At 42.5% G+C, this 13,772-nt stretch overlaps 1 protein-coding gene across 3 annotated transcripts in view; it reads right to left on the reverse strand.

The window, feature by feature from the left end:
* CPXM2 (carboxypeptidase X, M14 family member 2) overlaps window positions 1–13,772 on the reverse strand; it is a 132,257-nt gene that overhangs the window by 41,935 nt on the left and 76,550 nt on the right. For all 3 annotated transcript variants that reach the window (XM_025273867.2, XM_044934902.1, XM_045164101.1), the window contains exons 5-6: window positions 1,223–1,307; window positions 91–241 (exon numbers count right to left, since the gene is read on the reverse strand). In XM_025273867.2, coding sequence (XP_025129652.2) covers window positions 91–241; window positions 1,223–1,307 — 236 coding nt within the window. The remainder of the gene's footprint in view (window positions 1–90; window positions 242–1,222; window positions 1,308–13,772) is intronic.

A 13,772-nucleotide genomic window follows, 5' to 3' on the forward strand; every position in this document is an offset into this window, starting at 1 on the left:
GTGTGGCTTATTTTTATTCACCTTGCTGGCTAAGCACCTGTCTTCCACTGGCGTTCCCTCCCTGCAGGAAGCACAGAAGGGCAGACCCACCTGGCAACGGGCAGCCAAGGATCTCCATCCTCATGCAGATGCTCCCATTATCGAACCAGGACTGGGGGTTTATGCGGATGTAGCGTGCCACCATGGGGACAGGCAGCTCGTTCAGTACAGGGATCTCCTTTTCACTGTTTCCTTCAAATATCTATTTATGCACAAGGGGGAAAAGGAGACTCTTTTAGAGCTTGATTATCAAGTCATGAAAGAGTCAGTAATTCACTCAGTCTGCAAGATTTCATTAAGGCACACCTATATGTGAGGTTGGCATTTGGTGGGGGGGATGGGGAGGAGAAATGGATCAGGCCTGGACCCTGCCCTCAGGAAGCACCCATCTAACGGGGGCGGAGCGGGGAGGAGGAGGAGGGTTAAACTTAGACATCGTAGGTGAAATCTATTAGTGTCATGGCAGAGAGACAGCCACAGAGCTTTGGGATTTCTGAAGAAGGAAAGGACCAGGTGAAGCTTTGGGGATGAGATGCCATTTGAACTGGCCTTGAAGGAAAACTCGAGATGCAGGAACGGGAGGGATGCTAGAGAAAAGGAAGTGATGGCTGGAGCAGCTCAGACATTGGATTCAGTGGAAGAGCAGCCACCTCACTTTTTCCAGAACACAGAGGAGTGGGTACAAGGCAGGGGTGGGGGCTGATAATGGGAACGAAGGTCAAAACAGAGGCTGCAGGCAGGCTGTGTAAGGCACTGTACCATGATAGGAACTCATACTTGAGAACCTGGGGAAGAGGGCGACAGGGTCAGAACTGGCTAGCTTGCAGGGAGGCATGGAGCTGAAAGGCCAGGTAAGTAAAGTAAGTTCAGGAACTATTTTAACTGAAGAGCCGTGTGGGCACCAACATTACCCACATGCCACTGGTCTTCCAGGGCTGACCTGTGACCTGCGGAAGATACCACATCGCAGCAACTCTGACTTTTACACGAGCCCTGAATGTGGACCCCATGGTTCCGAGCATCAGGGCATGGAAAAGGGGGTCCTCATCCATCCCTCTGAATGGTTGGTTTGAGTTGGCACAGAATCAGCCAACAACCAAGTGCAAACGCTGGCTGGGTGCCCACCGCCTCTCTCTGGAGAGCCCTGACAGCCAGATCCCCAGGGCATGGTTAGAGGACTCACCATGTCTCCAGATCCATTCTTAACAGTGACCCACGTATGGCTGTCATTGCTCACCATGACCTTATAGGAGGTCACCCAGTCACTCCTAAGGAAAAATAAAACATCATTGGGACTACGCACTTAAGAAAGTTTCCTTCTTCCACACAGAGATACAGCAATAGGCAAAAGGGGTCCCAGAGGTGGACAGCGTGGGGTCACAGCCTGGCCCAACTCTCACCCTCCCTGTGGCCTTGGCTAGTTAAGTGACACACCTGTGCTACAGTGTATTCACCCATGAAATGGGCATCATAAAAGCACCAAGCTTAAAATATTAATGTAAGCAGTAAATGCTTTCATACCCTTTAAACACTTAGGACAATGCTTGGCCCCCAATAAACATTACAAGTTTGTCACGCACATAAAGATCCACGAATACTTGCTTGTTTGTTTATATGGAACACTGACATCACACGTAGTAGCAGAGATCCACATGGAAAAGTAATCTCAGTAAAAGTGGAAAAGTCAGTCTAGGAACTTCATTTGGAAAACTGATTTGGGAACATAACAAATGAGATCCCACCAGCCACAAACACAGCAGCCTGAGTCTCAGAGATAGTAGGTTTCTCCTTGGCTGTCAGAGCCGGGCAGACAAGTCCCTGACCCCACCTCCAGCAATAATCCAGAGATATCCAGGCCCCAGGCCAGATCCCTGTCACCACATCCTACTGCACAGAAATTACTGAGGGAAAAAGAGCCAAAATATGACTTCCCAGTGTGGAGGTCAATGTGGTAGGCTAGGCAAAAAAAAAAAAAGACTTTTTCCCCCTTTGCCTCAGTTTTTTATAGCATCATTTGTTAAAACAATGGAGGAAAGTCTTCCTGAGCATCTTCCTTTTTAAATTTTTAAAATATTGGAACTAAAAGCACCAATGGACTAATCTCTTAGAACATTCCACCAGCTGAAGCATTTGGAATCCTTGTTTTCTGACTGTGAAATCTCCTTGGACTCAGGATCCAGATAGATCGCAAGAAGGTTCCCCTGTCAGGCTCCTCTGTCCATGGGATTCTCCAGGCAAGAATACTGGAGTGGGTTGCCATTCTCTTCTCCAGGGGATCTTCCTGACTCAGGGATCTAACCCTGTTCTCCTGCATTGCAGGCAGATTCTTTACCATCTGAGCTACCAGGGAAACCCAAAAGTTATTATTCTTAGATGCTTTTATATGAGCTTGGGAACCAATCTTCAGCTGAACCTTCTCCCTACTTCTTTCACCTGCCCACCAGCTTTGTGTGAGTACCTGCTGGAAGCCAGGATTTATCAAGCAACATGCTCCTCCTAGGGAGGTTAAGGACTTGGGCCCATGCCTGTGTGGGCCCAATAAGGGCCCAATAAGCAAACCTTCTGAAAGGCACTTCAGCAAGTGCTCAGATCCTTTGTACTGGGAAATTATATTCACCCCAAATAGCAACCTGATTCCCACATTCAAATCATTTTCCAATGGCTTGCATCCTTAGTTCCTTGGCCATCTGTTTTTCTGCTGATCATGCCCCATGGTGACCCCACCAGGCAGGCGGCAGAGATAAGGGGTGTATCCTGCACAGTGGAGATGATGAATTTAGGAAGCCTCTCAAAAGAAGCTGGGCTCCCCAGGTGGCGCAGCAGTCAAGAATCTGCCTGCCAATGCAGGAGACGCAAGAAATACGTGCTCAATCCCTGGGTCAGGAAGATCTCCTGGACAAGGAAATGGCAACCCACTCCGGTATTCTTGCCTGGGAAATCCTATGGACAGAGGAGGCTGGTGGGCTACAGTCCATGGGGTTGCAAAGAGTCAGACACAACTGAGCATGCTCAAAAGAAGCACATAAACTTAAAGAGAGGTATGGAAAGAAAAATTCAAACAAGTTCTCCAAAGAAAAGGGGAGAGAGAAAAAAAACAAAGGTTGAAAACCAAAAAACGATTTCTCAAACTTAATGAAAAGAAAAAATAAACATGAACCAATTCAACACTTACGTTCAAAGGGTGATTAATTGTGTATGTGGTTCAGCCCTCTCTTCTGACCTGCAGATCTGCATCGTGTCCTCCTGCCTATCTGACCCTCCACTTAACGTCTCAGCCACGGCTCAAATTGAACCTGCACCCAAACCAACGGATTCACTTCGTCCACTCTGTACCCCAACCTGGGAGCCCTTGCCCCAGAAAAAACACTGCCATCCACCCAGGGCAACAAAATCCCAGAGTCCTCCTTGGTTCCCCACCCTCCCTTTCTCCCTGATAGTGAATTCATCACCAGGTTTTGTCAATTTTACCTCCCAGAGCTTTCTAGAACCTCCCACTTCCCCCAGCTCCACTGCCACCATCCAGCCCATTCTCTCCAGCCAGGACTACTGCAGTTGCCTCCAAACAGTCTTTTAAAATTTAAACTGCCCCCCAATCTCTCCTGCAGTCAGAAGCTTACTTTTTTTAATGAAATATTATCACATCACCCCCTGCTTAAAGTATCACTCTTATCTTAGCATTAAGACCAAATTCCTCACTGTATTCTACAAAACCCTTGCTTACCTCTTGTTTTCCATGCCTTTCTCTCAATCCCTGATATTGATTACACTCTTTCTTGCCTCAGGGCCTTTGCACACACTGTTGCATTTGTCTGGACTCCTGTCCTGTCCCCCGTCAGCCTCTAAACTATTAGGATTCAGTTCAAAATATGAATTTCAGTTGTGATTTCTTCTTTGACCATGAACTATTTAAGTGTACAATTTTAAATTTCCAGGTACTAGAGGTTTTCCGGTTATCTATTTACTGCTGGTTTCTAGTTTAATTTCATTGTGAACAGAGAACATGCTTTGAATCATGTCGATCCTTTGTTGAGACCTCCTTTATGGCTCAGCATGTAGTCAGCTTTGGCTAATGTTCTATGTGCACTAAAACTCACTGCAGTTCTGTGATTGCCATGTGCAATGTTCCACACATATAATTTTGAACAAATGTTGGGCTTTCCTGGTGGCTCCCTGGTAAAGAATCCGCCTCCGATGCAGGAGAGGCATGAGACATGGGTTTGATCCCTGAGCCTCAAAGATCTCCCAGAGGAGGGCATGGTAACCACTGCAACATTCTTGCCTAGAGAACATTATGGACAGAGGAGCCTGCTGGGTACGGTCTCTAGGGTCGCCAAGAGTAGGACACGACTAAAGCAACTGAGCGCGAGCATGATTAACTATGTTGTTCAGGTCTTCTGCATCCATGATTTTTTGTCTGCTTTTTCTAACAGTTATAGAAAGAAGTATGTAAAAAAGAATGCCAAACTGACTGTGAGTTTATTTGTTTCTGCTAGTTCTCTCCACTTTTGCCATATACACTATGAAGCTATGCTGTTGAGTGCATACAGATTTGAGGTTGTGATATATTTTTTGTAGATTGACTTTTATGATTATGAAATATGCTTTTTAAATCTCTATCAATGCCTCTTGCCTTACAGTCATTTTGTGTGATAGTAGGAGAGCTAACCATGCTTTGTTTTGGTTAAGATTGATATACTTCCTAATTCTTTACTTTTAACCTCTGACATAGTTTAAATTTAAACTGTGTCTCTCATGAATTTTTTTCTTAGGTACAGTATGATAATATTATTCTTCTATTGGATAATATAGTTCATTTAAATATAATTAGTATTATATTTAGATTTATATTTACCACCTTACTATTTCTTTTGTAAGAAGAAATTTCTATTTTGTAATGAAATAGATATCATTTTCCTTTTTGAATTTTCATTTTATCATCAAATATTCTTACTATTCCATTTTTTCTTTATTAATTTACTAGTTAAATATTCACACTATTCTTTTCATAACTAGCCTAGAGATTACATATGTATCCTTGAATTAGTAGTCTTATTCAAATTTTAATTTCTAACACTTTCATGATAATACTAGAACCATACAATAATTTAAGTCCATTAATCCCTCTGCCTTTTGTATGATTTTGGAATTTATTTTTAATTCTCTAAATTCTTTAAATTTTCTAAGATATTTACTACTCCTGCTTTGTATCGTTAGTAATTGTAAACCTACTTATTTAACCTTTCTGCTGCTACTGCTAAGTCACTTCAGTCATGTCCGACTGTGCAACCCCATAGACGGCAGCCCACCAGGCTCCCCCGTCCCTGGGATTCTCCAAGCAAGAACACTGGAGTGGGTTGCCATTTCCTTCTCCAATGCATGAAAGTGAAAAGTGAAAGTGAAGTCGCTCAGTCATGTCCAACCCTCAGCAACCCCGTGGACTGCAGCCTTCCAGGCTCCTCCATCCATGGGATTTTCCAGGCAAGAGTACAGGAGTGGGGTGCCATTGCCTGCTCCGACCTTTCTGCTAGCCTTCATTTATGTTTGCATCTTCATATTTCCATCTGGGAAAATATTCTTTCTGCTTGAAGAACATCCTTTGATATTCCTTTTAAAGCTGATATGTTGGCAATAAGTTTTTAGGTTTTTATTGTCTGAATAGGCTTCGTCTCACCTTCATTTTTGAATGATATTTTTTCTGGGAATTCTAGGTTGACGTTTTCTTTCAGTACTTTAAAATATTTGATTTCATTTTTTTTTTTTAATTTCATTAGCTTCTGAGGCATTGCTTCATTTGCACGCACACATTTGAAACTACCGCTGTGACATTTAGTAAAAGTACAATAGGATTGGGAGTGGAGAAATGAGCACGGACCATTTTAGCTTAAATCCGGCTTTCTTGTTTACTAACTACATACACTTGGCAAGCTGCCTGATCTTTCCAAAAATAAAAAGGCTACCTACCAGGAAGTTGTGTGTGTGTGTGTATATATATATATATATATATATATATATATTCATTTATACGCTGAGAGAGGCTAAGGCCTCAGGCTTTGAGGTCAAGAAGCCCAAACTAAACTCCTAGTCCTTCCACTTAGCAACTGTGACCTGCATGAGAGTCATGTGATCTCTGAGCTCCAGCTGCAAGGCAACTGGAAGGTCACTCTACGCCTTTGCACAGTGAGTAAGGGATGAATGAGGTAATGCATGTAGAGTCCAGGCACAGTGCCTGGAACATAATAACTGCTCCATAAATCCGAGCTCTTCATATGAACAATGTATCATAATTAATATACTGCCCAATGCTATACCAGCATCTAGGACTATCAACTGAACTGTAAACGTAACTCAGATGCTCCCTTCAGACACTTTCAGAGAACCACTGATATCCAAGCCGAACCTTTTCAGGTCGTAGTAATGATAATAATCGGGGCCGTCACAGCTATAAAATAAAATTAAGAATTAATTACTTTTAAATTAAATTTAAGAAAGTTGATAATCCAGGGTAATAGAAGAGAAAGATTTGCCAATCAGTAATGCTCGGGTGTGGAGAAGGAAATGGCAACCCACTCCAGTGTTCTTGCCTGGAGAATCCCAGGGATGGCGGAGCCTGGTGGGCTGCTGTCTATTGGGTCGCGCATAGTCGGACACGACTGAAGCGACTTAGCAGCAGTAGCAGCAGCAGCAATGCTGGGGTGGGACTGATTTGTGTCTAAAATTTCTATCTGCCCGAAAAGATTAAGGCAACGTGGAATGCGTAAAATCCTGTTCCTAACCCCGCAGCTACTACACTGCTAATACAATCCCAGCCTCTGAACTACAAAGACAAAGCCTACACGATCTATTTACTCAAGATGTTGACAGGCTAATGAGGCAGAAGGGGAAGTAAACTAGAAGTTTCCAGAGACTATGATTAAGTGCAGTGATGAGGTGAGTGCAGGAAGTCGTGGCAGGGCAGAGAAAGGGTGTGCAGCCCAGAGGAATGAAGGAGGCGGGCATAGGTTAATGAAAGCAACATACTCCTTATCGAAGGTAAAAGTCACATATTTCATTCTTTGTGACAGACACATCCATTGTAATTAGACCCAGCTTTAAAAATCAGAGCTATAATGCCCAGTGTTTCCTGGTCTCCTAATCCTTGGGGAAGGCTTGAAATTCACAGCACTTCATGGCTTTTTTCCAGTTCCCTCAGAGAGACTTTCCACATCACAAAACCACCTTGACATTTAATTTTCTGTGACTGGAGATTTCAACTAAAAGCAAAGCAGCCCAAGTAAAGAAGGGTTTAATGTCAAAGACTTCCCGACTACAGAAAGACTGAGAAGCTACGCTGACTCTCCTTTGGGCTCCAGCCACCTCCCTCACTTAGAACAGAAATAAAAAAACAATGCCCCTCCCCCCAAATCCTATCCTTATATGAGATTCCCACCAAACCAGCCTTCCTTCAGATCCGGAAACAGGAGGTGGGCTACAAAGGAAAAAAACTGGAACACATTCAGATAATTAACTTGATGTTAATTTGGTTGAAATAAAAGCCAAGAACGTCCATCATCTAAATACTTACACAGCTTTCTACTTCAGTACAACTAGCTGCTGGTTACATTAAAAGAACTGAATGTTTTAAAACATCAGAGTGCTAGAAAGCAAGTCAAGGAAATCTCTAAGGGGGAAAAACAAAAACAAAAAAAAGATCTGTGAACTGAAAAAAAATCATGAACAATGGGCAAAGAAAAAGAGCAGAGTTGCCCCAGAGAAAAATGCATATAGCAGTGATGGAATCAAAACACTAAGCCTGGGGACAACAAAAGACAGGAACGCTGATTCAGGGACTTTTTCCTGGGCTCTCAAAGGGGGCTGAAATGGCTTCAAAACATTAGCATCCACCTGGCTCCCCAAAGAAGCACCCATGAATCCTCTCTAAAGAAAAGAATCTTCAATTTAGGTTCTCAACAATTTCACTAAGTTCCATTACATAGACACTCACAATTAAAAAAAAAAAAAATATATATATATATATATATATAGATCATTATATACATCATTAAACACACAAGAAAACATCCTCTGTGGGAAGGAAGTAACAGAAGCAAGAAGCAAAAAATTCAGATCCCAAATAATTTATCTATCTACAAAGAAAACTCAGAAGAAGATAGAAAAGTTATTAGACTTGATAAGAGAGTTCAGCAAGATGACTGGACAAGAGAAAAGTATGCAATTTTAAGCAAAACATCCCAATAGCATAGTAAAGAAACTTATGAAGTTTCTCTTCATGAGCATAGTATATAAATCTCCACTTATTTATGTCTTTTAAAATGGACCACAGCTGTATACATCAGCAGCCAAAAATAAAGTACCTAAATAAAATAAAATAAAAGATGTACAGGGCATGTGTGGAGAAAACTTTATTGAAAGACATTTTAAAAGACATAAATAAGTGGAGATTTATATACTATGCCCATGAAGAGAAAAGTATGCAATTCTAAGCAAAACATCCCAATAGCATAGTAAAGAAACTTTGACAAATTGATACTAAAATTTACATGGAAGAAAATAATCAAGACTCTTTATAGGAAAAAGAAACAGGGTGAGTGGGAATTGCCCTATTAAGATATTAGGATTTATTTTTAAAGTTTTAGTAATTAAGACACATTATAAATGGAACAAAATTGAGAGTTCAGAAACAGACTCATGCCTTGACAGAGATGTCATATATCAATGGGAAATGTGAAAGTGAAAATCACTCATTCGTGTCTGACTCTTTGCAACCCCATGGACCCTAGAGTCCATGGAATTCTCCAGGCCAGAACACTGGAGTGGGTAGCCTTTCCCTTCTCCAGGAGATCTTCCCAATGCAGGGATCAAACCCAGGTCTCCTGCATTGCAGGCAGATTCTTTTCCAGCTGAGCCCTAAGGGAAGACCAAGAACACCGGAGTGGATAGCCTATCCCTCCTCCAGGGGATCTTCCCGACCCAGGAATCGAACCGGGGTCTCCTGCACTGCAGGTGGATTCTTTACCAACTGAACTATCAGAGAAGCAATGGGAAATAAACTATTACAAAACCTGTCTGAAGGCAACTGGCTATTAATATAAAAAGAGGTTGAAATTGGACTGATATTTCACATCTTTTACAAAAATCATAACCAGAAGTATTAACTACTAAATGTGAGAAGCGAAACTTAAAAAATTTAAAGAACATATGAGACAATCACTTTGTAACCATGAGGTATGAAAGGATCTACATGACACAATATAATCATAAAATACAAACAATGAACTAAATAAAAAATTTTTACTTTTCAAGAGACATCATAAAGAAACCAGTAACAGAAACCTTAAGCTGGGAGAATATATTTTAAACACATTTAATTAACAAAAGGATTAGTATTCAAAATATGTATTTTTTTAACTCTATAAAACAATGAGACAAAGGAAAAAACAACACAAACAGCAAGAAACATGGTAGGTATTTCACAGTAAAGGTAACAAAAAAGCAAATAAAAATGGGAAAAGAAGTTCAATCCTATTAGTAATTAGGGAAATGAAAGTTAGGACAACAAGGGAAGATACTGCTTTATATTGAAAAGACAATGCTTATATTGAAAATTTAGGAGAACAGCAATACCAAATGCTGGTGAGAATGTAGAACAACAGGAACTCTAAAACACGACTGGAGAAGGAAAGGCTACTTGGGCAAGCACTCTGGAAAATGACTTGTCATTATTCCATTAAACTCAACATTTACACACTTTCCACCTCAGCAGTTCTACTCCAAGTACATACCACGAAGCTGCCCTCGTACATGGGCTCCAAGAGATATATACAAGAATGTTAACAGCAATATTATTTTTAAGACCAAAAAAAATGTATAATAAAATAATAAAAAAACTGAGAAGGGATCAATCTAATCTCCATGAAGGAGAGTGGATAAATGGTTGCATATGGTCCATCCTAAAGAAAATCAGCCCTGAATATTCATTGGAAGGACTGATGCTGAAGCTTCAATACTTTGGCCACATGATGTGAAGAGATGACTCACTGGAAAAGTCAATCATCATTTTCCTGATGCTGGAAAAGACTGAACACAAAAAGAGAAAGGGTGGCAGAGGATGAGACGGCTGGAGAGCATCACTGACTCAGTGGACATGGATTTCAGTGAACTCCAGGAGATGGTGGAGGACAGGGAAGCCTGGCCTGCTGCAGTCTATGGGGTCCCAAAGAGTCAGATGTGACTCAGTGACTGAACAACAACAAATTTACAAGGTCAAACACAGAACAAATTAACAAACTACAGTTATAGGCAACATGAATGATCCTCTGAAGCATAAGTTAGGGGGGAAGACAAGTTTAAAAAGCTAAATAAAGTACAAAATCATTTTTATAAATCCCCAAAAAAGAAAACTGTTTGCATGTGTGATACAGGATAAGACTGTTTTTAAAAGGTAAGGGGATAATAGATAAATAATAAAGAGAACAGTTTTACTTCTGGGAAGAAGCATCTAGGCAGGATGAGGAAAGAGCACATAAACAGTTTCAACAGTATTGGCAATGTTGCAGCTCCTCAGGTGTGCAGTGGGTTGGTGACTGCTGGTTTTATTATGATGAAAATGAAATGTTAGTCGCTCAGTCATGTCTGACTCTTTGTGATCCCACAGACTGTAGCCCACCAGCCTCCTCTGTCCATGGGATTCTCCAGGCAAGAACACTGGAGTGGGTTGCCATTCCCTTCTCCAGGGGATCTTCCTGACCCAGGGATCAAACCCAGGTGTCCTGCATTGCAGGCAGACTATTTACTGTCTGAGCCACCAGCTGCTGCTGCTGCTAAGTCCCCATAGATGGCTGCCCACCAGGCTCTGCCATCCCTGGGATTCTCCAGGCAACACCAGGGAAGCCCTTTATTATGATACCACCTTAAGTAGTAGGGGCTTCCCAGGTGGCACTAGTGGTAAAGAACCCACCTACCAAGAGACGTGGGATTCCTAAGTCAGGAAGATCCCCTGGAGGAGAGCATGGCAACCCACTCCAGTATTCTTGCCTGGAAAATCCCATGGACAGAGGAGCCTGGTGGGCTACAGTCCATAGGGTCGCACAGAGTCAGACACAACTGAAGCGACCGAGCATGCATGCACCTTAAGTGTATATTACATCAATGCATTTGTATCCATCAAACATTACACAATGAGAAAGACAAAATATTTATTTGAATGTTATGGGCTAAGCTTCTGCACAGGAAAATGGCCCAATCATCTCTTGGGACAGGATGTAGGTGAAGATGCTACATTCACCCTTGAAAACATATTTTAAGGAAAAAACAAAAATACTTGCCCTGGTAATTTCCTATAAGGGGCTTCCCTGGTGGCTCAGTGTTAAAGAATCCACCTACCAATGCAAGAGACACAAGATCCCCTGGAGAAGGAAATGGTAACCCACTCCAGTATTCTTGCCTGGGAAATCCCATGGACAGAGGTACTTGGGCTGCCGTCCACAGGATTGCAAAACTCGAACACGACTTAGCAACTAAACCATCGCCACCAACTTTTTATAAATATACAGTTTTCCTCTTCTTTGAAAGAGCAACTATACTAACACTTCCTAATAATAACTCATACGCCCCCAGCCTTCAGTTTATGAACTGCTTCCACACACGTGGCCTTACTGTATCTCAGAAGAACAAGTCGAGTGTCTCAGCAAGGATGTGGCTGTGAACTGGGAGGAAAGGGTCAAATTATGTTCATTCCTGCTCCTTCATCCTGGAAGCTCCAGTCTCCCATTCTTTGGTTTTTGTCATACTCCTCTTTTCCCTTGGCTCTGGTTGCAGAATTTTAGTACGCCCAGATCAATCGCCAACCTGATCTCACCTGATCTCATGAGTCCTTCCCAGCATCTTTCACTTTATTTCCGAGAAACATGGAATGCAGTCAGAAAGTAGATCAGCATCATCACTATCCTCTAACAACTGTCATTTGTGAAGACTAAATGAGCTCGTGTATAGATATGCATCAACTCCAGTGCTCAGGAACATAGCAGATGTACTGGAAGTATAATCCCATCCTCTTTCGAACCTCCTGATAAAAATAATAGGACCTGACAAGGAATGTTAGGTACCAAATTGGAACAGATATGTCTGGATGATGGACTGCAAGTAACAGGATATAAAGCTTTCCAAGTAGTCTGGAACTTTGGTTTCTGCCCAGAGCAGGCCAAGTCTCTCCAGCTTGCAAAGCTCTGTATTCTGGCCAGTACAAACATGCCCATTTACACACATGCATACACACACACACACACACGTCTAATAGACCCACAATTATCACATGAATCAAAGGATCTGTGTTCACTCTGAAATGTCTGCTCCCAAGTCCCCCTGCTTTGGGCTTTATGCTCACTGGACTCTCATTTTGTTTTTTTTTTTTTTTTTCCTTTAATTTTATTTTATTTTTAAACTTTACATAACTGTATTAGATTTGCCAAATATCAAAATGAATCCGCCACAGGACTCTCATTTTGACCTCTAGACTTTGAGAGCTATGTCAGTTTCCTATGGCTGCTGTAATAAATTACCACATTTACTAACTTAAGACCACAGAAATATATTCTTGCACAGTTCTGCAAACTACAGGTCTCTCTGGTCTAAGGTCAAGGTGTTAGCAGGGCTGGTTCCTGCCTGGAGGCTCTAGGGAAGGCCTTTTGTATCCTCGCCTGTGCCAGGTCCTGGAGGCGCCCACTTTCCTCTGCTGGTGGCCCCCTTGCTCCATCTTTGAAGCCAGTGGTGTTGCATCTCTGTAACCACTGTCTTCTGTAGTCACATCTCCTCTGGCCACAGTTGGAAAAGGCTGAAGGCAGGCAGGAGGAGAAAGGGCCAACAGAGGATGAGATGGTTGGACGGCATCACTGACTCGATGCACATGAGTTTGAGTAAACTCCGGGAGTTGGTGATGGACAGGGAGGCCTGTTGTGCTGCAGTCCATGGGGTCGCAAAGAGTTGGACATGACTGAGCGACTGAACTGAACTGAACCCATATTTTGCTCAGGCCGTGTGAATAGCCCAGAACACTTTCTCCATCTCGAAGTCCTTGACTTAATCACATCTGCAAAGTCCCTTTTGCCATGAAAGGTAAGAGATTCACAGGTCCCAGGATCAGAACGTGGACATCTGGTGGGGGACACCTGCTCACCACGAGGGCCCCACTTGGCTTGTAGCCCCATTCGTAGACTCATTCCAATCCTTTCTCTCTTCCCCAGGCTTGTGGGTCCAGGCTTGTTTTATCCCAACAGGATAAAACAATGTTTCCCTAGCTGCACTCAATGAATGGGAAGCTCAGGGCTTAGCCAGAAAACTACAGCCACAGAAATCTAAGTCACCCTGCCCATCTCAAAACATCAGTCTCTCTCCCAAGGTGGAATCAGAATTCAAATCAACACTCAGGAAATTCCTTCCCATCTGACAAATCAATGTTTAACTTCATGGTCCACTTACCACAGGTGAGTTTCCTGGTATTTCTCAAAACATTCGGTTCCTTCTATGGGATGTTGGAAGCCATGTGCAAGAAATACACATGCTCTGTTCTTTACTCATCATGAGCCCAACTAGCAAGAACAAGCAGGTCATCGTATTGGCACTGGAGGCTTCTGGAAATGCTTCCAATTCCAGCTCAAGACCTGATATGCTCTTCTGAGCACTCCACCCACCGCATGGATGGACCCCCACTGCTCTGGGGAATGCCAACAAGCCCTGGGCAG

Source organism: Bubalus bubalis, chromosome 23 (assembly GCF_019923935.1).
Source record: "Bubalus bubalis isolate 160015118507 breed Murrah chromosome 23, NDDB_SH_1, whole genome shotgun sequence".
NCBI lineage: Eukaryota > Metazoa > Chordata > Mammalia > Artiodactyla > Bovidae > Bubalus > Bubalus bubalis.